This window comes from Lynx rufus, unplaced genomic scaffold (genome assembly GCF_022079265.1).
Source record: "Lynx rufus isolate CCGP_SWC_20201006 ecotype Redwood Valley unplaced genomic scaffold, mLynRuf1.p SCAF_8, whole genome shotgun sequence".
In the NCBI taxonomy this organism is placed as follows: Eukaryota; Metazoa; Chordata; class Mammalia; order Carnivora; family Felidae; genus Lynx; species Lynx rufus.
The window spans coordinates 86,608,727-86,632,217 of NW_025814896.1; the positions used below are offsets into that span (position 1 = coordinate 86,608,727).

General features: G+C 44.7%; 1 protein-coding gene across 1 annotated transcript in view; it reads left to right on the forward strand.

Moving 5' to 3' along the window:
* Positions 1-23,491, forward strand: part of ANTXR1 (ANTXR cell adhesion molecule 1) — a 215,069-nt gene that overhangs the window by 141,430 nt on the left and 50,148 nt on the right. Inside the window, exons 14-16 of the mRNA XM_047069742.1 lie at positions 7,039-7,080; positions 15,147-15,242; positions 15,768-15,935. Coding sequence (XP_046925698.1) covers positions 7,039-7,080; positions 15,147-15,242; positions 15,768-15,935 — 306 coding nt within the window. The remainder of the gene's footprint in view (positions 1-7,038; positions 7,081-15,146; positions 15,243-15,767; positions 15,936-23,491) is intronic.

Below are 23,491 nucleotides of genomic sequence, written 5' to 3' on the forward strand. Positions count from 1 at the left end.
GAGCAAATATGACTTGCATTGAACAAGGGTAAACGGAAGTGACAAAGCAGCCACGGTGTGTGGGGGTTTGTGTGTGCCTCCCAGGCCACTGCTGGTAGCTGGACAGCACCTTCACATTCACCCGATGCTATTCAGTGGCACCAAATATAATTCCCTCACACTTTAATATGTTTAATGTTATGTTATGTGATTTTTACCACACAAAAAAACTAATATAGGGGGGCCTGGGTGGCTCAGTCAGTTGGGCGTCCAACTTTGACTCAGGTCATTATCTCATGGTTTGTGGGTTCAAGCCCCATGTCAGGCTCTGTGCTGACAGCTCAGAGCCTGGAGCCTGCTTCGGATTCTGTATCTCCCTCTCTCTCCCCTCCCCTGCTTGTGTTCTATCTCTCAAAAATAAATAAACATTTAAAAAGCTAATATATATATTATATATAATAAAACTATAAAACTAATAAAACTATAAAAACTAATATATATCATATATATAATATATATATCATATATATCATATATATAATATATATCATATATATAATATATATATCATATATATCATATATATCATATATATCATATATATAATATTATATATATATCATAATATCTTATATATCATAATATATATTACATAATACATACAATATTACATATATATCATATATTATCATATATATGTAATATATATATAGTATATATACAATGTATATATATTATATATAATATATATGATACATATATGTATATATATAATATATATGTATATATATTATATATAATATATAAAGTATTATATAATATTATATATAATATATATTAATTATTAATAATTATTATATATTTATATATTTTATATATTATATAAAATTATATATATAAATATAAATTTATATAATATATAATATAATAATTATTATTAATAATAATAAATATTATATATATTAATATATTATATATGTATATACATATAATATATATGTAATATATATTATATATATATATAAAATCTTCTCTTTTGCCTCATGAAAAATCAAATTTTGAGGTACACTGATCTCACAGTTTACTGATTTTATGCCAAGTTTACCTACCACATATGAACAGATTCACATATTACATACCTGTATTGTAATAAAAGAGACTGCAATTGTCACCTTCAAATTTTCAGGAAGCCTTAATAGAAATTTAGTTTGGGACACTATGCTTGGAAAGTGGACTCTTGAACTACAGGCAAGTGAGTTTACTTGGAGGCTGGGGCTAGGGAATAGAATGGGGTATAGATGTATCCAATGAAGTACTATAATTAATATAAATCCAACCTATGACCCTAATGAGATCCTCGTGATGCATCTAAGTGTCACAACCGACTCTCAGCAGTTGGCACTGTTAGCATATTAACTGCTAAAGAAGCATTTATATGGACAGTTGAGAGACCAGTCCTGAATCTTGAATCATTCAAGTGCTTATCTGAGAGGCAAGGAAGTTTAGAATAATAAGGAATGCTTTCTTTATTTACCTTTACCTCCGTGGGAATGCAAACCCATTCTTCCCAGAAATAGTGACTGAGTAACAAGCATTGAGTCACATGCCAGAGATAAAAGATGGCCAAGAACACACATGTCTTCTAGGGGCTGAGAGTCCAGTGCAGAAGAAAGATGCAAAGATGCAGACATGAACAGTTCACTGAGTTCACTGCTGACAGTGCAGACCGTGAAAGCTAAGATCCGTGTCCTAAGTCCCAGGGAACTATCTGGCTAGGATTGCTCCAGAGCCAGGTCCAAGAATCCAGGCCCTGCCAGCTCTGCAGGCAGATGAGCACAAATGCTCACTAGAGAAAGCAAGAGAGTGCCTGCAGGCAGAGCTGAGAGATTCCTCCAGAAACAGTTCTATGTCTTCCCCAGTGCGCTGACAAACGGGCAATCGAGATCCCATAGTTCCTGACAATAGAACAGGGACACCATAATTTTTAGACTGAAACATTTTCGAAACCAGTGTTTTTAATCAGCCATAAGCAACTCTCAACAGGAATGTCTGACCTGAAGCAACAACATACCCCTGAATACCTAACTGAAGCTAGCATTGTTAGAAATAAGCTAATTCATAATTCTCAAAGTGTGGTCCATGGACCAGGAACATAAGCGTCATTTGAGAATTCGTTAGAAATACAAGGACCTCGCTCCAGACCAACTAATGAGAAACTACAGAATGCAGCCCAGAAATCTGTGTTTTAAGAAGCCCTCCAGGTACCTCTGACACTCAGTGAAGTTTAAAATTGAGTTCAAATTAGAGGACATGTTCCTAATTTTGTTAACAGAGTAGTATTTTTTAAGCGGTTCTCTTGAACTTGGTCTGGACAACACAACTGGTTGTGCATCAAGGAAGTGTCTCCTTTGCAACAAGAGAACCACACCTTCAGTGTAGAGGGGGTTGCGGGAGATGCTTCTCATCCAGGTTGTGTAAGGATACTGAACCCCTAAATACAGTTTATGGAGAAAGGGAACCCAAAAAGAAGTCCTCTGTTTTGTCCCACTTCTCAAGCCATAAGATGAACATCTGTCTAAAATGAGCTCATACAGCTTAGCCTACAGCCAACTGCTGCCACAGAGAGGAGTCAGAAAAGATAAAGAGGAGAGATGTGAAATGGTGGTGTGGACATAGCAGGGGACCACGTGGGAATAGCCCGGCCTGGCATCCTCCTGCTTCTCATGAGCATGTTGACCTGACTCACGGCTTTAAATGGAATGTCTGGTGAGCCAGTGTGGTTCTCATCTGGTAGAAGAGAGGTGCCTGTGTGAAAAACTGCGTAGATTACATTCTGCATTCCACTACACAGGACGGTAGCAGTAAAGTTAGCAAGAGCAAACCAAGTGGCAATGATCAAAATATACAAATTAGGAGCAAAACTTGAATACTTCTAGAGGAAAAAAAAATAAGCAAAATAAACTCACCAGGTGCTATATTTCGCCTTAACATTTTATAAAATTAATTTTCAAAGAGAGCATTACAGAGACCTAAACGGTTGAACTTGACTCATAAGACCAGAGTAAGGTTCCTAGGTATCAAACAGGACCTAGGTATATATGATCTTCCTACTGTGTTCATACCATGCCGGCTCTACCTCCACACCTTCATCATTACCATTTCCAGTAGCCAGACTCAGGGGTGTACGCAAAACTTTCATTTGTTTTGACTCAATGAGAAGCTGTCAGTAAGATTTCAGTTTAATAAGTTTCTACCTGGTCTTTTCTTTCCTTTATCCATACAACAGCCTCTGTCAAATCCTATCTCATGTCTACCTACGCAAACACGGCTAAAACTGATAAGAGGGGAGAGGGGGAATTTCTCCCAAGTCACAGCAGAGATAGTTTCAAGAAATTCTCAGATAGCAAAGAAACACTAATAGAATTCAGAAGTCCATATTCCATCTCATTTTTCTTATCCCCTTTACCTCAAGACAGAATTTACATCAACGCAGAAGGATTTCCAGGGCAGTTCTCCCAAGGAAGCAAATGGTCACCTTCTGCCCATTCAAAATACCCAAGCTAAAGACGGTAGTAGGTGGAGAAGTGCTGCCGGCCTCTGGAGGAAAAGCATGTCCCCAGATTTACCCCCCATTCAGTTCTACCATGTTATTCCATAAATATGTTTATTGAATGTTCTCCTTTGAAACATTAATTAAGGAGCTCTTCAACCTACCATCTTCTATGTGTCCCCCTAATGGGGAAGGATCTGATGAGCCCACTCACAACCAAGAGGAATCTCCCGGAACCTTCTAAGAAGGGCAGTGGGCCAAATCAAGCCTTCTCTTGGCAGTGCTTAGCCCTGGTTCTAACTTGCGTTCTAGTTAGAAATAAACACTTTCTAGTCACACTAGTTGGAAGCAAAGAAGTGTTGAATTAATCTGTTAATTAAAAGTGCTACAAAAGACACTGGGCTATGTGAGATCCCATAGAGGAGAGCTTGAGGGATAGCAAGCATTTAGGCTACAAGTGAGAAGCAATGGGGTGCATGGAAGAAGCAGAAAGGTGACCAAGACGCTGAAGCTCAAAAAGTGAAGGGAAGAGCGAAGAGGGATGAAGTGGAGAGGTGGGGCCACATCACACAGGCCTTGTGGAGATGCAGTTTGAGTTTAATCCGGTGGGCCCTGGGCCACTGCGCAGCAAGGCTGTGGTGGTACCGCAGGCTCAAGAGCGACACGGTATGTTGCCCAGCTTCTCTTCTAGGCATGAGCTCTGGTCTTCCGCAGGGGTGAGGTGGAGAGGGCCGACGTGCAGAGCACTCCTTTGGGGGCCCATGTGCTGGTCTTGGCACGGGGCTTTGGCTCATTCACAGACAGCCCGTCCAGCTTCGCAGCTTGGAATAATCATGTCATGACTTCAACTTTGCCTGTCTGGATCAAGCTTTGAAACGCTCTCCTGTTGTCCTATGGCAAGCTGCTCCCTGTCCCAGGGGAGGAGGCTGGGTGGTGGTGGAGCTTGAAGCACCAGGAAGACTTCTTCCTCATTCCTGCTCAATGCAGCCAGACACCCAACCAGTAAGGCCAGATTGGAGGTGCCTAATCCTGTTTACCTGAACATGGTGGCATTTTTCCAGAAGCTCAGGTGCCCATTTACAGTGCGTAAGCATGGAATCTGGATTACAGATTAATACTTAATAAATTTTGTATCTTGGCATTGTCTTGTAGGTCCCCCTTCGGACATTCAATAGTGGATGTAGATGTAGAATTCAATAAATTCTCAGTAAGTGACACTGAACGGCAACCGCAGTTGGGTTGGTCTGAGTGATAGGCCACGTGGTGCTGCACTTCCTGGCTGATGTCATGTGCCTACACATATGTGCTGAAACATACTGATGCTCACCACCCTGAAGTCCCTGGTCACTCTCAAGCCCCCTGACCACTTTCTGAACACCAGCCTCCTGTCTTACTCATTTTATGAAGCTCTGGCTTGGAAACCACCATACATAGTCATTTAGTATACGCAGGGAGTCAAGTGAAACCTTCCTTAAAGGGGTAATAAAGGAGAGACAGAGAAAGGAGAAAGGAAAGAAAGGAAAAGGAGAATAATAATGCACACACCATTTACTGAACACCCACTCTATACCAGATGTTTGACAAACATTATTGTTCATCATGACGCTACAAGGTCACATTATTCCCATTTAACAGATTAGGAGAGTAGAGCTCAGGGAGGTTCAAGGATTTGTCAAATCTTCACAATCAGAAAAAGGCCGGTCTGGGGTTCGCATTGGACAACGATGCTACACTTCCATGTGGTGAGGGAGGAAGCTGGTAGCACTGTGAAGACAGAAGCCCAGCTGTTCTGCATGGAACCTCTCTGTATGCCCAGCATACTTGCCATGCACACTGCCCACAGCACTCTTGTCAACATCTGTCTGGGTTTCCCAAATATCCTGCTCTCCCTCTCACTCCCCTCCCAACCCTGCCCTAAGAAAAGAGATGCATTCCAGATTGCCATCCCCAGCTCCTCACTCCTCCCTCCAATTTCTGGACATTTCCTGTTTTCAAATCATCACATTTCCTGTTTTAAAATCAGTAATGGCCCTCCTCAGAGATTTCCCTTAAGGAATTCAGAGCCAGTGTTGAGTGGGTGAGCAAAATCATGGCTTTGTGCTTTCCAAAGACCTTCAGAAGGCTTCCCACAGTGGCCAGGAAGTGGAGGCAGATGAAATGGCAGCTTGAAACCCCTGGAGCCCTTAATCTCTGCCTCTTAATTAATTGAGTACCATCCTTTTAGATGGCTGGAGTCTTCGTTCCCTGACTGGTGTTAATACAACGTCAAGTCAGTAGCCTGTCTCAATATACAGAGATGACATTACAGATAATGGTAGTGTGGGTGAGAGCAATGGGGATCAGAGCCCAAATGAGGCCCCAAATAATCATCAAATCAAAGGAGACATGTGCTCGTGAGGGAAAGGTGAGGAAGACCTTGATGCCCAATAGGCAGCCAGGTCAGCAACCGGGAGAGCTCTCCAACTAAAAGATTAAGGATCTGGTTCGTCCTGTGGGCAGTGCCTGAGTATCCGGGCACAAACAGCCCTGACACTAGGACATCAAGAGATATATAATAAGTCTGTATTTACCAGAATTGTCTAAGGAAAAGACTACACGTAGGGGACTCAAAATTCTAATAAGCATGGGGGGAGAGGAGGGAGCCCCCAGGGGACATGGCCAAGCCGCTTTGTAAAAGACTCTAATATAATTAACTACAGGGGCTTTCCTTTTATGCATGGGGTGAGCAAACTGGGGACAAGCAAGAGGAGAAGCTGCTCACTGTCACCAAACCATCCTCCTCCCATGTGTCGATCATCCTCTTATTGATTAGAAGGGGTTCCAGATCGCTTTCCCTGCCTAGACTGTCCACATATCTCTCTTCAGCCCTGATGATGGGGAAGTTGCAGCATACAATCTTATAGCATTGTAATGTAAATCTCTGTACCCCTTAAATGTCAGGGTCCTGAAAGAAATCCCTGGTTATCCCTCCTTTGCTGCCCTCTGTCGGGAATTGGTCTGACCATCACACTCTCCCTCCTGGGGCAGGTACCATTTGGGGCCGGCGACAGTTAACAAGACTGCCAGTAGTTTGAGTGTGGTCCATACCTGACCCATTTCTGCAGCATCATCTTAACTTATATTGGGTGTAGCTCTTTGTTAAATGTGTAGCAGTTTGGATTGGTAGATAGAGGATTTGATGCATGAATGACTGGATGCATAAGTGAGTGAATACATTTGCAAGATAGCAACCCGGGATAAGAGATGAAACTTACTTGTGGAATATTTTTTCTCTGTATAAAACAGACACAATTGAAAATGGAACCCTCAGTCTGGATCATGCTCTAACTAACTGAGCTATTCTGCCCAGAAAGACACATCATGGCATTGATTAAGCCTTTCTTGCTTGGGCCCATTGTGGTGGTAATTATGGCCATACTACCAAGGCATTTCTTGAGGACAGGCCTGTTGGAGGGCAGGTGGCCAAATATTTCCACTGACTTGTTCTCTTTTTTTTTCCCCCTTTTCAGATTATCAAGGAGGTCCCTCCACCCCCTGCAGAGGAGAGTGAGGTAAGTGACAAGAGCAGGGTGCAGCGGGATGGACAGAGTGGTAAAGTGGAGCAGAGAGTGGGCTGGGCTGGCCCAGGACTCAGGCCCCTGCAACACAGAGCTGAGTCAGGCCCAGGCTCCCATTGTATCTGAGGTAGCAGGGAGGGAAGTTTTTGGTCCTTTCCGAACCAAGGTTGAACAAACTGGACTGACCAAGGTTAACAGAAACTGAACTGAACTGCAGCCACGGACAGAATAGTTTGGGAGCATTTTCCACCTGCAGAGATAAAATCTGAGATGCAAATATAAATATTTTTATCAATACAATTTTTCCCTTTAAAACGGACATTTTAGATTTCTCTTTTCCCTGCAGAGACTATGCTTCATGTATGTAGATCAGGGCAAATTTGATACATTCTCCAAACAATTAGTGATTCTAGGAACAGCCTGATGCTGAAGTATTCCATTTTTCTTTAATTTAACACAATGCCTAAAGATTAGCCAGGCAGTAATAATAATGTATGGGAGGGCGGGGGAGGTGGTGGTGGGAGAAGATATGCTAATATCCTGGCCTTGCTCCCAAATCTTCATCATTTGAAGGGAGGAAAAACATCTTAGACTCCACCATAAATGGGCCAGTAAGCAGTTCTGGTGCAAGCGTGGCCTAGAGTAGAATATGGTGGAGGCATTAAAGGCTAATGGTGAGAAGGAGAATCCCTGGGCCGGAGTACCCGGCTGGTGGCTTTTCTGATCCTCTGATCACTCTCAGAGCAACAGGCCTCCTTTGGATGCATCACTCACCAATTTAGAAGCCAGGGTACAGGTCTGAAAACAGTGGGATCAAAAGACACAGGGGTGAGGATTCAAGTTCACAGTCCTCAATCCCTAAGGTCTATTGTATGCAAACTGAGCACTGCCTCCTGGCCATTCCTCTAACCAATGCCTTCATCAAGTTTCCTGCATACAGAAAGAATAATGATTGAATTTAACATTCCACCAGTCTGTTATATCCTGAACCATATGCATGTAAGCCAAGGGATTTAATAGCTGCACTCAATTAAAGCACATATTGTTGGAATGCTAACTTTTTGCCCAGAAATCAAGGGAGGAAATTACATTGCTGTGCAAAGAGGGAGGATAAAACCCTCTTTACATCCACAAAAGCCTTTCTTAATCCTTCAAGAGAAAGCACCGTGGCTAGTTCCACGGGTTCCAATTTGGCTGTGTTTCTGTTATGTGCAGCTGTCTCTTATATTCCCAAAGGAAAATAGGGCAAGAGGCTTTTGCTTGATGAAGTTGCTCTGTTTGCCCCGAGGTGAAGAATGTTCCCTCCCCTTATTATGTTCAGTTAAAGGAGCTGTTGCCCTTTTTTCTGGTGCTGACTCTGCATTTGCCTTTGGAAGCAGCCACTGTGGTCGAAACACACCAGGGGACTTAGGTACAAGACCGTGGGGTGTGGTTTACCCAAAACCACCTAGTTTCATCTAATATTTCTATAGAAGTCCTACTTTTACCTGAAGAAGGCAGACCTGGCTTCTGAAACAGAAGGACAACCCTAGGATGCTTGAGATCTAAAGGGTTGTGTTAGACCTCAAGGAGCTTCTGGGCTGGCTGGGGCAGACTGCAGGCTGTGCTGATCACTCAACATGTTTGTTGGCCTTGAAAGTTCCTTGGCCTTGTGAGTTAAGCAGCCCTAATCTCCTTCCTAATATGTTTCAGCAGAAAAAAAGAAAGAAAGAAAGAAAGAAATCCCACAGGAACAGATAACATAATCTATACCTACATAGTATCTTACACAGTGCCCTGAAAATCATAGTCTGAATCTAGACTTCTAGAACCCTCTCCATTCCAGCTCCCTGCATTTAAATCCTGTCAATCCTTCAGGTACAGCTCATGTGCTATTATCTCCACAAAACGCTCTATAATTCCTTCCATCAGGACTAATTTCTCATTTCCCCCTTCTCTGCATTCCCAGGGTATTTTATTGATCTTTTCTTCTGCATCAAAGGTTAAGTTCATTAGCTACTTGAAGGTCAGGATCTATATCTCATTAATCACGGATTTATCCCCGAAGAGCTTAACACAGTGTCTAACACTCAATAGCTCTCTGAAGTCAAACGCTCTGCCATATATGTGAACAAGTTCGGTATTATTTATCCAAGCTTTTATCAGTTCTATAAGCTTCATATCCTAAGGGAGACACATGTACTATTTAAATAGCTAAACTTAGAATGAACACAACTTTATAACAAGCTCTCAGTGGTCCTCTTTAATAAGGAATTATCAAAATGCATAATATAAAAAAGCATGACTTTTCAAGATTCCATGCAACCAACAGTGATACCTCTATATAAAGAGAGGACAAAGAAAAATTTTGAGACCTCAACAAAAGCAAGAAGGCTCAATTTTAACAACTAAGATGGGTATTTCTTGGGTTGAGAATCCTCTCTAATTGGCAGCAGAGTGAGGATTCCTCATGAAGCCTCTAGCTACTCCAAAATACTGGCAGCTTAAGGGGGAACCCAATAATGGAGTACTTCATCTGATGATTCAGTTCTAAATCACCTTCAATGGTTTTTCTGTTGGGGAGGGAGAGGGATGCATATTGAAGGCATTGACGGTGGGCATGCAATTAACCATAAGCACCTGGCCTTGAATAATGAACTTATTTTTAGGTTCATTATCATGCTCACTCGTCCTAACAATTTCTCTGTGGCAAGAATTTTTAGATGCGAAAACCGAGCTATGGAAAAATTATACAACTTGTCTAGGAACAGACAAGTTGAACCCCTTCACAGCTATGTCTACACAGACAGCCAGAGTAGATCCCCACTCTGAAAGGCAGAAGGCCAAGCTACTGCCAGGCATCTTCTTTCCAGTGGTCATCAAGTACACACTCTCATGCGCACACACACACAGACACACACACACACACGTACGCCCCAAACAGAAGTCCTAGAACAGTTTCAGAATTCAATATTCTGTATGTCAATAGTTTGAAAAAGGAACATCATTATTAAAAAAGTAAATACACTATCCTTCACTGAAGAATACAGGACAATCACAGTGCTGTCCTTAATCATTGCGTGTATTTGAAGAGATAGGATATGGGGTCATGACATGTTAAATGCAACTCAGAAGGGGGAAATCTCAAGTCAGTTGGGATTTTTTGTATTTACATAGAGAAGTGTTGTTGGACTTTTCTGACTTGCCAATTCACTCCTAGGAATTCATCTCCAAGACTGCCATTGAGGGTGACTTCTCTGGCTTCTCCCCAAAGACTTCAGATGAGACAGGATAGCTAGTTCTACCTCGGGTTCTGCCCCCCAGAGCCTCGTGGGCCTGGGAGTTTCAGTGGCCTTGGTCCTTTACTCATGTCATCACCCTCACCAAACATGTTCCTCTATAAACGTGGACAATCTTGTTGACAGTTGTATTCCTTCCGTTGTCTTTATTTTTCTCAAAATATAGCCCTGTGCTGGCAAGTAGTGGGGGGCTCAACTCCAGTTGCTTGAGTGAGTAAATGAAGGAATAGACAAATAAGGGGCTGTTGTCGGTGGCCATATAGGGCTTATCATAAGGGTTTAAAATGTGTTACAGGTCAATGAAATGTTAAATGAAACCATTTCCTTGGGCTCAATTCTCTTTCAGGTCCATTCTCTTTTCCATAGATCATTCCCACTGGTACATGCAGTGCAGTGAATTGAGGGTTGAGAGTTTGTTTGGCCCATGATAGAGCACTGAATCAAAGACTTCTTCACAGAATAGGTTACATGCCAGCGATATTCTAAATGATAAGTAGACGTAGAGGAAGGATGTTCCGAGCATATGGAGCCATGAATGCTGAAGCATGTGCTTGTACCTAAGCCTGGTATGACTGGAAAGATGGCAAAATTCAGTGTCCAAGGGCAGCACAGGACAAATCCAATTATGGGCTAACCAAATGCGTGTGTCAGATTCCATGTTCTAGAGCTATTTCTTCCGGGAGCAGGGCTGCCTGAGGACAAGCAGTTCAGAAGGGGCCTCTACCATCTGAGTAATGGTGCAGCCACTTTTACCCAAACAGCAGCCAACATGTCTGGGGCCACCACATCCGTTAAGATTTATAGATAACTTCCCCTGATGGGAAACCAGCATCCCTCCCTAATCTCTGCGGTTTCTTCCGGCACCACTGACTCCTACCTCTTGCTTAGGCCTTATCTCATCTTCTTCATTTGCCAAACACCATCTTGCAAACCTGATTCCCACACTCCCCCCAAGGCATCCCTGGCACAAGACCGTCTGCAGAAGGGCCTTAAAAAAAGTACAAGGGTGAGTTGCAACACAGTTCACCAGGAGGCTCTTGGGGCCCTCTTCTCAGGTGGACCCTGGCAGTTTCCTGGCATCTCAGCTCCACTCTCTTGTGCCCATTTCTGCTGGCTGCCCGCAAACCCTCCACCCCTACTACTTTGCTCACCCAAAGCAATGTGGCTTAGCCTGTCTGTCCTCCAGTGATCACAGAGGATTTGTGTACCAGAAGTTCTTTCTCACCCTGCTAATGTTCTTGAAGGGCAGTGTGAGAGGGCCTCTGCAAGAGAGACTTTATACTTCATTCAAGGTAGAGATTCACTTCAGGTGCTGCCAATTTTCTTTGTGGCATTGCTGGGGACTGTGATTTTACTCCATCAGTTTTTGGCCAAATGAAAAGACACATCAAAGATTCCCTTCTCTTCTGAAGATTGCAAAACCCTCCCGTCTCTAGAATGTGTAAACAGAGCCATGGTAACTGCAGGGAAATTCTGACTCTCCCGTTGGTCAAACCCTGGGCCTTTGTGTTGTCTTTGCTGTTGTTGTTTGAGTTTGGCAGGCGAGCTCGGGTCAGGGGATTACACGGCAGGCTTGGTGGAGCAGATTGAAGTCCCGGCATTTCCTGTTGTGGAAAGGCCAGCCCCTGCTGCACATGCTCAGGAGAGCGCAGACCAGAGGCTGCAGCAAGTCCGTGGTGGGAGGGAGGATGTAAGGAAGAGCAGCTCTGGGTGCAAATAGGGGGGAGATCCAGGCATCAGGGAACAGGACCAGAACTTCAACTCCACTGGTCCCTTCATTTCTCTGGATCTGACTGTCCTCTCCTGTGCAATGAAAAGGCCCTAATAAATGGTCTCCAATGTTTGTACTCCTGTTCTTTAAAAAAATTAGGAGACTCATGAGACCATTTCAGTTCCCTGCTGAATAAGTCAGCTTTATTCTTGGAGTTTCTTACATGCTTGGTGCTGTTATGTTCAGTTTTGGGTGATATCATTTCATTTATCTCCTTTGGGAAAGAAACTGCACTAGACCAGGAGTGAAGCCACATTTCCTATATGACACACAGACACATACACCCGCCTCCAGGGATACTTGAACCGTGTGTGTAAGATACGTAAGGGTCTTGGTTTAACATCCTAAACTTTCTGAGGTTCTATCATAAAGTAAAATAGTGTGAATGTGTTATTTGGGGCTCTTTGGTGTTATTTTACTATTTTATCATGTGCTATAGTCATAAATCTTCAAGATTAGCAGATACAAGGGGGAAGAAGTAGAAAAGTAGCATTTATTTGGTACCACCAAATGACTGGAAAAGCAAAACCAAAGGACAAAACCCAGAACTTTGCCAACACTGAAAAACAAATGGGAGTGAGGCTACCTGGACTCGAAAGCAGTTCTGTCACCTATAAACTGGGTGACCTGAGACCCTTAACCTCTATATTCCTCCTCCCTAAAATGAACATAATAGCACCACCTACCATGCCGCCTGCTGTGAGATTAAAAGGTTAATGTCAAGCACTTGGAAGAGTGACTGGCACATACATGGTAAAGACTTCCTAAATTCAACTAGTTATCATGAATTCGGTATCTGGTTATTGATCACCTCCTGTGAACCAGCTCCATACAAGACCTAGAATACAAGGGTCAACAAAATACACTCTGTGTTCAGGACCCACAGTCCCTGGGGAAGAAAGATCTGTTTTAAAGAGACAGAAAGACCAGCCCAGTGTCAGCTGCCAAGATGTTGCAAATCCTCTGGTCTGCTGTGATCGTGTCTTTTAAGATATAGAAATTTTTGGGGGGCGCCTGGGTGGCGCAGTCAGTTAAGCGTCCGACTTCAGCCAGGTCACGATCTCGCGGTCCGTGAGTTCGAGCCCCGCGTCGGGCTCTGGGCTGATGGCTCAGAGCCTGGAGCCTGTTTCCGATTCTGTGTCTCCTTCTCTCGCTGCCCCTCCCCCGTTCATGCTCTGTCTCTCTCTGTCCCAAAAATAAATAAACGTTGAAAAAAAAATAAAGAAAGAAAGAAATAATTAAAAAAATAAATAAATAAAAATAAAAAGATATAGACATTTTTTTGATTTTCTAAAAAGAAGCCTGCCCGTCCCAAGCACAGTAAGTCACCCAGAGAGTCTCCATGTGTTACTGTGGTGCTTTGTCATCTCTGGGTCTCTGTATTGCTGACCACTTGTCCTTGCTTTGTTCCTTGCCTCCTGCATGGGATCCCCTTTCCACCCACTGATAGAATTGGCCCTACCTAGGACTCCAGTCTGAGTCCTTGACTCTCCAGTACCACCAACACAGGCTGTGGGAAGCAGGCCTGTTCTGAGGATTTTCAGCCTCTTTGGCTTGTTCTTCTGTTTTGCAGACTCCTTTTTTGCAGCTTCCTTTCTTTACCCAGGAGGGAAATCATGCTACTCCTCTGTCACCCACCTGTGACTGTAGATGGTGGAGATTTTTCTCCCCTCAACAGGAATAATTACGGTGCCAAGATAAGGAGCAGTTTTGCTAATTAGCCTTCTCTTTTCCATCCATAAAGTTACAAGTTCCTCTTGTTTTCTCCCTTCATCTTAAAAAATACAGTAAGCGCTAGCTTCTTGTCACTGAACTAAGTGGCAGACACTGAGTTAACTGCTTTATTTGAATCACTTCATTTAATTTGTTTGTAAATTCAACAGATAACTCTTGGGCACCTCCCACATTCTAGGTGCCATTCTAAAAGCTGAAAATGCAATGGTAAACATGACGAGTAAACAGAGGCTTCCATGGAACTTACACTCCAGCCAATAGTAAATAAATATCAAGGCATGAAAGGGTCCATAACTGAAACTGAAACAGACTGATGGGATGAGGAGACTGGGGCTGCTTTAGACGGATGTCCAGGGAAGTCCTCTCAAAGAGTGATAGGAAGGATCCGGCCATGAGAAGAGCAAGGCAAGAGCATTCTTGGGTCAGGGGACAGCTTGTGCACAGGCCTCGAGACAGGAATGTGCTCTTTGAGGGACAGAGGGAGGGCAAGCAGGTTGGAGTACAGGGAGGTGGAGTGTGGTAAGGAAGAAGGCTGGAGAGGTGAGCCAAGGCCAGAGCTCACAGGGCAGAGCTGGGTTTGGATTTTCCTCTGCTGCTTTGTGGAAAACGGATTGTAGGCGAGGAACACAGCAGGGAAGCCAGTCAGTGGCTACTGCAGTATCCTACAGAAAGCGGAGGGGGCTTGGGACCAGTGTGGTGGGGTGGGGATGGAGGTGGAGGTGGAGAAGTCATAGCTGTGGGGTCTTTTAGAAGTAAGGTCAACAGAATCTGCTGGCAAGTTGAGATGAGGTGGGGGGAGGGGGGATTCAAGGGTGACTCCAGGCAGTGGGGAATACTGCAGGACGAGCAAGTTTAAGATGAGGAGACGATGGGGAGACTCCTCTTTGACGTGGTACTACTGAGATGGCTATTAGTCCCCTGAAGGGAGATGTCAATGTCGAGTCAGCAGTTGGGTTCAGAGGAATCGGGGATAAAGATAGAAACACAAGTCATCAGCATGTAGATGGGATTAGGTGAACCGCCCTACGAAAGAGTAGAGATGCAGCAGAGAATGGGTTCCTGGATTGTGCTACAACCTAAGGAGGCAGGAGCGCTTTTACCCCCGCTTTACTGATAAGGAAGATAAACTCAGATAGCTTAAGTGACTTGCCCCACGGACGGCCTAGGAAGCTCTGAGGTTTAACCCAGGCAGTCGATTCCCATTCACTTTGCCAAAGTGGACACGTACATACAGCAGTGGTGCTTTGCTTCCTTCACATATGACAATCTCTCTGCAGGAAGAAGATGACGATGGTCTGCCCAAAAAAAAGTGGCCTACTGTAGATGCCTCTTACTATGGTGGGCGAGGCGTTGGAGGCATTAAAAGGATGGAGGTAAGATACAGCTTCAAGTACTCACATCTCTGTGCCGACGACTCCGTGATGGAAAACCAGATAAAAGTGGTGAAAGCTCATACTTGAGGTCTGGTGGGAATTTGGATTATAAGGCGTCAGATGGAGAGATGGCAGGTACACCCCTTTAACTGTGCACCCCCATATCTTGCCCACCACTTACAGTAATTTGTTTATCTGCTCAAACACCTCAGTGGTTTCCTCTCCCACTGGAATACAGTCCAAAGTTCTTTCCTGGGCCTGCAGGGCCGTTGTACATGCTGTCCCCAGACTGGACAATTCCTCCCCTAAACATCCATCTGTGTGATTTGCTCTCCCTGCCCCTTCAAACCTCTCTCTTTCCCTTTTTCCACACCCTCCTTCCTCTTCCCTGGCCCTAAAAACCCAAAGGAATTGGGGAGTGGGTAGCACTCACATTGCACATCACACATGTATGTATGATGCCCATCTCCAGAGGCATTTTACTGTATTTTGTCATTTTGTTTTATTCTATGTTATTTATTGTAGGTTCGCTGGGGAGAAAAGGGTTCCACAGAAGAAGGTGCTAAGTTGGAAAAAGCAAAGAATGCGAGAGTCAAGATGCCAGAGCAGGAGTACGAATTCCCCGAACCTCGAAATCTCAACAACAACATGCGTCGGCCCTCTTCCCCCCGGAAGTGGTACTCGCCAATCAAGGTGTGTCCCTTTCTACTCAGAAACCCATCATCTCTCCTGATAAAATGCTCACATAGCAAGACTCAGATTCTTTTGACATGATAAAATATCAAACCAAATCCCAGGTATCACAAAGGAACAAATTTCTAAAATCATGGACTTAAAAGTACACGTACTTATTTTCTCTATTTCCACATTATCAAAGTTGAAACTAGGCTTTTTAAAATCACCACAGCTGGGGTGCCTCATGGTTCAGTTAAGCGTCTGACTCTGAGTTTGGGCTCAGGTCACGATCTCACGGTTGGTGGGATCGAGTCCGGTATCAGGCTTTGCACCGACAGCATGGAGCCTGCTTGGGATTCTCTATCTCTCTTTCTCTCTCTCTCTCTCTCTCTCTGCTGCTCCCCCACTCATGCTCACTCTCTCTCTCTCAAAATAAATAAACATTTTTTAAAAATCACCATGGCAAACTAGCAGAATCCAAGTGGACTATATGAGTCAAGAGACTGGAGTAGTAACCCCAGAAGATCACATAAATTCCTGTAACATCTCTCAGCTTCATTGGTAGACAGTTCCACTATCTAACAAAAATGGCAGCATTCCCCTTGATGCCTTATCTCTCTTCCTCTTGCCATAACACAAGCCAATTCCCCTTTCTCCAAGCTTCCCGCCAGTGCGTCATGTGTTGGCCATGGATTTAGGACTCACTTGTCCTGTCTGTGAGCAAAACCACCCCCCCCCTTTTCTTTTCTCCACTATCTCTCTTCCCCTGTATATCTCCAGAGCTTAAATCTCTTCGGCTTATTAGGGAATTTCAGCTATAGAAGGTAGCTAGTGCTTCCTGAAGACTTCTTTTCTCTTCCTCTTGTTCTTCCTCTATTTCTATACTGCAAACAGAAACTGGGCCAATTCCAAGGCCTCAAGTCAGAAGGACCCAGTTTAAGAGCCAGCTCGCATCATGCACATATACACATGCACCCACACAGTCTCACCCTTCTTCCAGTAAGAGCAAAAATACTACTCATCATCATTCACTGAGTTATTTGCTAATTTAAAAAAAATTTTTTTAATGTTTTATTTATTCTTGAGAGAAAGAGAGACAGAGCATGAGTGAGGGAGGGGCAGAGAGAGAGAGGGACACAGAATCCGAAGCAGACTCCAGGCTCCGAGCTGTCAACACAGAGCCCGACATGGGGCTCGAACTCACGAGCCGAGCAGTGAGATCATGACCTGAGGCGAAGTCAGATGCTCAACAGACTGAGCCACCCAGGCACCCCAGTTATTTGCTAATTTTAGAGCAGCACTTCTCCTATGAAATCAAAAGAAATACATTTTTTAAAAATTTTCTTTATTGCTTATTTATTTTTGAGAGAGAGAGAGAAAGAGACAGTATGAACAGGGGAGAGGCAGAGAGAGAGGGAGACACAGAATCTGAAGCAGGCTCCAGGCTCTGAGCTGTCAGCACAGAGCCCGACGCAGGGTCGAACTGACAAACCGCAAGATCATGACCTGAGCCAAAGTTGGACGCTTAACTGCCTGAGCCACGCAGGCGCCGCAAAAGAAATAACCATTTTAAACAATGGAGTGACATTTCATTGGTAATTGTCTCTTCTCAGCCAAGCTGGCTCATGCTCACACTAATTGGCAGTGTATTTTCGTTTTGGTTTGCTGTGTTTAAAGCAAGGAGATTCTTTTTTAAGATAAGTGCGCTCACCCCCTCCCACCCCACCCCACCTCACCCCACCCCAGCCAATGGCTTGAACTCTGGAAAGATGTGGGCGAGATGTAGCTTGCTTGACTAACAGCTGGTTGCTTCTAATTATTTTCTAATGCAGAACATGCAATGGCGTGCATGCATGTGCAGACAGGAAGGAGCCAAATAGAACCTCAGAGATGAAGAAGAAAGGGAATTTTCTATTAGGTCGTTTTTAGGCATCTATACCTTGTGACTAACATGACATATTTGGTTATCGCCAGGTTTTCATTTCTGTAATCCTGGACTTTGAAAGAACATTAATTCTGCTTGAAGAATCCAATTTCTGCTTGAGAGAATGTTATTCCTCCATCACCAGTGGTTTAGGACTGAGTTTTATGAAGTAAATAGGGATACAAACAACTGGATGCATACGTCTAAAAACATTCCCAACACCCACTTGGAGTTAGCATCAACGAGCGTTTGTTGTGTACCTAGTATGTGCTGGGTACTGCCAATACTAAGTATACAGAGGTTCTCAACCCTGGCTGAGTATCAGAATCACCCTGAGAGCTTTAAAAATACAGATTCCCAGGCCTAATGACTTACTCTCACAAAAGGCTTTCATAGGCACACAGGCTGTCTGTCACAACTTGCTTTGCTTTTTCTCGGTGAAACTCCTTTTCCCCCCAGTGCCTCCCTTTCTAACATCAAAACTCCCTAAGCCACACCCCTCTGTGGCCCCCAATTATCGTTACCTCCACAGCCTCTGCTCATGAGCCTCCTCCTTAGTCATTGTGTCCCACTGCTGGTTCTCACAGTGTGGTCCCTGGACCACCAACATCAACATCCCCCAGGAACTTGTTGGAAATGCACATTCTCAGGCCCAACCCAGATGTACTGAATCAACAACTTCAGGGGTGGGGCCCAGCCATCTGGGATTGAACAAGCCCACTTAAGAAATTGTCACTGAAGGGGCGCCTGGGTGGCTCAGTCAGTTGAGCGTCCGACTTCGGCTCAGGGCATGATCTCACGGTCTGTGGGTTCGAGCCCCGCATCGGGCTCTGTGCTAACAGCTCAGAGCCTGCAGCCTGCTTCCGATCCTGTGTCTCCCTCTCTCGCTGCCCTCTCCCCCACTCTCACTTTGTCTCATTCTGTCTCTCAAAAATAAATAAATGTAAAAAAAATTTAAAAAAAAATTGTCACCTAAGGTTCCAGCCACACTGCCGTATAGAAGGTTCCCTGAGGGCAGGAACCTTGGCACCTGGCCAAAAGATCATGACCACACCTCAGCAATTTGTCAGAAGTCTCTGCAAGGAGGCCCACGTTAGATTTCATAGCCTATTTCTACCACAGACGCAACGGCGGGATTAATGTTAAATGGTTGAGAATCTGAGTGTCAAGGAAGCCCCGGACAGCCAGATGGGAAAGATGTGTGATGTCGGTGGACGGGCACAGCCCCTCAGCAGTACTGTCATACTCTGACATGGGAACGGTCACTTTGCCTTCCTGCTGGTGGAGCAGCTCAAGCCAAGGCCTGCTCAGCTCCCTCTATACAATAGTCCGCTAGTGTGATTGCTCATATGTGAGTCTTCTCTCCACCAGATTTGACCCCCTGGGGGCACCACTTCTGCTTAACTCATCTTTGAACCTGCAGGAAACAGCACTGTACCTGGCATAGCACAGGGACTCCGCCATCTCTTTTTAAAGAGCTGACACATAAGTTTAATTACAAAACCACTCCCAGAGTGTCCTGCTGGTGAGACTATCTCCTGTGATGTGCACAGATCGCTTTGGTACCATCAGTTCAAAGAAGGTGACATTCTTCTTGCCATCACTTTGAGGGGAGGAGAGAAAAAGAGGTCACCTTATGTGTTGAGGGAAGGGTGAGAACAAGGAGGTTTCAGAATAGAAGCACAGAAAGGAATTCAAAAGTAAAATTGTATACTGTCTCTCAAGAAGAAGGGCAGACTTGCTCCCAGAACGTCAGCATTCATATTGTTTAACAAGTTTCATGCTCCGTGATGAGCCCCATCTTAGCCATGGTGCCTGCGGATGTCACTGGGCCTTAGAAAAACATTTAGCCTCACATAGTGCTGTAAACTCTGCTTCCCTTTCATGAACCCTCTCGCTGGATTTGTCACAGTCTGGGCAGGAAATAGAAGCACACTCAAGAGGGTTGAACTTTTGGTGAGGGCAGGGTTAAGAGAACCCACAGAGATGGCCAGGGATTCAGGGACTGGCAACCAGTGAGAGCTGTTACCCCCCTAGGCCTGAAGGATAAGGACGGGAGATGGTATCATTTGAGCCAGTGACCAGAAGAGGCCACCCAGTGGGAGCTGTGGCCATAGCAAGGGAATCAGCAATCTAAATCTGCCCTACCGCCTGTTTTTTATATGACCCACAAACTAAGAGTGGTTTTTATTATTTTTAAATGGTTTTGTAAGTTCCTATATAATACCCTAGAGTTTGCCTCAAGCTACAAAGCTTAAAATATTTACTCTATGCCCTTTACAGAAAATGTTTACAGATCCCTCTCCTAAAAGAATGCAGCCACCGAGGAAGGCAGGGGGTCAGGGAGGGAACAGAAGGAATAAATGCCCCGACCTCTCCCTCATCTTGCCCTCATCTTGCCCTCATCTCCTTCTGGTACACCTATCGGCCAAACCAAAGGGCAACCAGGTGGTGTTTTCTGTAGAGGTCAGGCCTCTGGGGCATAGAGCTAGGAGGACAGAGAAAGGCAGAGAGTGGATGGGGGCATGCAGCTCATGCAGAATGACCAGTCCATTCTCTGCCCCCGCTATAAATAGGGAGAACACTCCCACCCAATGTAAAACTTTCAAGAGACACTGGAAAGACTTAGCTCCCCAGGGAAAGTGGTCAGAATCATACACATCTTTAAATGGATTGCATTCGACTCACTTTTTTCATGCATGTTATAAAATCGATATGAGAAGCAGAGAGGCAGGTGAGCGCATCTGCTAAGCAAACCCAGGAGGAACTCATCAAGAGACGAAGTCCACATCGGGCTTCTCTCCCCCATTCCCCAGTCTGATTTAGGGCACTGACCACAGCAACCACACTTCACCCTTTCCTCATTCCAGGCTCATGACCAGGAAATTTTCCGATATTCGGCCTTAATTTTCCTTTGCTCCGTTTTCACCCCCTGGATTTACAGTACCCCATGCTTCTCATTAAATTGGGACTGACCATTTCAGACAAGTGAAGTAATGCCCAGATATATGGCCTCCAGATAGATTAAAACCAGGACTGTTTTCAGGTTTGCTGGAAAGCTTGCAGCCTTTAGAGAAACCATTTTCTCCCTTTCCAGTAGCTCCTCCACAGGACCGAAAATGGCAGAAGTGACAGCTGAAGGACAAAAGCCAGACCCTGGATGGCCAGGAAGACTGGCTGTTCTTTGCACGAGAGCCAGACCATGAAGGGGCAGGGTTAGGTCATACTCATTGTGAGGCCTGGGGAGGAGCGGCGGTGGGGGGGGGGGGGGGTCTTCTGTTCTCTTCATTTTCTGTCAGGCCAACCTTCATCCCTGGCCTACAGCACCTTGACCTTATAATCAAGCAGCATTCAGTCATGAAACCATGCTGGATGGAGCCCTATGTAGCCCAGTAAGACATACCAAAGCCTTAAGTATTGTCAGATGGGCTGTTGATGTTAAACAGACGTTTTTTATCCCTTTCTGGCTACTTTTTATAATGGCTCCAAACTTTTTTTAAACAAAGACCAAAACTAAAAAAGAACAAAACAAAAATCACCCTGTGTGAGTGTGTGCTAGTGTGTGTGTGTGTGTGTGTGTGTGTGTGTGTGTGTGTGTCTCTAACGTTATGCATTAATTCATTTCATCTGAGGAGAAGCATGGGCTGCAATATTTACCATAGATTTTAAGGTGTAAAAATTCAGATGTTAGTCTCTAATAGCTCTATCGTTGACCTACCCTCAAAATTCTCCATCTCTGACTAACTTACAAGCAGCTCAGGCAGACAACCTAGAAGAGAAGACACAGCTGCTGCTTGGCCAAATTTTTTAAAAAGGAGAGAAAAAGAAGCTCAGCCCCAAACCCCAGGCACCACGATGCTTTGAATGACGGCTGCGTAAACATTCCCCACCCTGCCTTATTGTTTAGGAAGAAACAAAATGGAGAGTTGACCTAGAACTCCCAGTTTGCCTGCCTTTGTGGATTGGAAGGTAGTCTGAGCATGAGGTACAGTGTGGAAGCCTGAAATTGGTAAATTTCTCATTTTATAGTGAAAATGTATCAATTTCCTATGAAAGAAAGCTATATTTAAATTCCAGCTAATATATTCTGACAGAGAGTCCCAGGGTTAATAGGGAAATCTTTATTTCCAGCTTCACAGAAGCAGTTGGGCATTTCTCCTGGGGAGGGACCATGTCTTGAATTGGGTCCTATGGAGAGGCCTGTGCATCATGGTCACTCAAATCTGAGATAAATAGGGAGTCAACTCAAAGTCTCCTTCCCCCCACCCCCAGACTTCGGGTAAATCCCAGGAACCGGTTGGAAAAATCCCCTGAGGCTCTTCACACCCCGAAGGGATATTATTAAAAACCTCATTAGCTGCTGTCTTGAAATGACAGCTTTCTGCCTCCATTCAGAAAAATAAAGGCACCAGCAGCTTTTGTTATGCACTTCTCTTTGACCTTAGGGGGTAATTTTGTATCCTCTTCTTGGTTAGAAACCCACTTTTCTAAAACTTCCTTCAGCTCTTGCATTAAAAGCTATAAAAAGCTGACGAGGGAGCAGGAGAGGTTGGGTGTGTGGATTACCCAGGTGGTGTCCTATGCCACAGAGGTGGGACTTTGGGCTCATTGGTGGCACCGCCAGAACTCAGAACACTGAGAATAAAACTGGAACTAACTAACTGGTCTCACCTTGGCCAGAGGAACCCAAGGACAGCAGCTCACCTGGGTGAAATGCATACTGCAGGCCGGGCACAATTCCAGGGGCTTCCCACACACCACACTCTTGCTCCTTTATTTTACAACCCTCAAAAGTAGAAACTACTACTACTCCCATTTACAAATGGAAAAACAAAGGCACAGAGAGTTTAGGTGACTTGACTAAATTCATACTGCTAGTAAGATGTTTCCTGGTTTATTTTATTAACTGCAAAGCATCCATTAGAGCTAGCAATGAAATCCATCATTAATCAAACAGGAGAGAGGACTGGGGGGGTGGGGGTGGGGGGGGTGCCTGGAGGTAAAGGACCAATCAGGAAACTGTTGGCAGGATGAGTGACAGATGATGAGGGTCTGGGCCAGGCAGTAGCCATGGAGACAGTGGGGCAGGATGGACAGGAAGCAGTGACAGGAGAGCTGTGACAGAGAGAAAGTCCACAAGACATGGTTGGAGTTGAATATGAGGAGGTGGCAGAGGGCAAGGAGGTGACAGTGAGTCTCTGGTGTCCAGCTTGCCCGTGTGGATGTCGGCAGTGCCAGGAACCAAGCAGGGTATGCAAAAGGAGGAACTGGTTGGGGGAAGATAGCTAGTTCCGTTTTTAATACCTGTGATAACTTCTGCATGACAACTAAGATTTGGTAGGTGACTGGATTGGGAGCTCAGGAGAGGACTAAGCTGAAGGTAGAATTTGTGAGCCATCAGCAGAGAGATGGAAGTTGACCCCAGAGACTAGGTGAGAGCCTCCCAGGTGGATCACTCAGCCTGAGGGAGAGGCTTGAAGAGGGCTGAAGGGAGGACCAGGTAGAAGCTGAAAAGGCCTATCTGGGGAGGAAGGAAGGAGCAGGCAGAGGCTGATGGCACTGAGGCCAAGGGAAAGTGTAAAGAAAGGAGAAGCCCAGTGCATCAGATCTAAGAATCAAGTAAAATGCTGGGGCACCTGGGTGGCTCAGT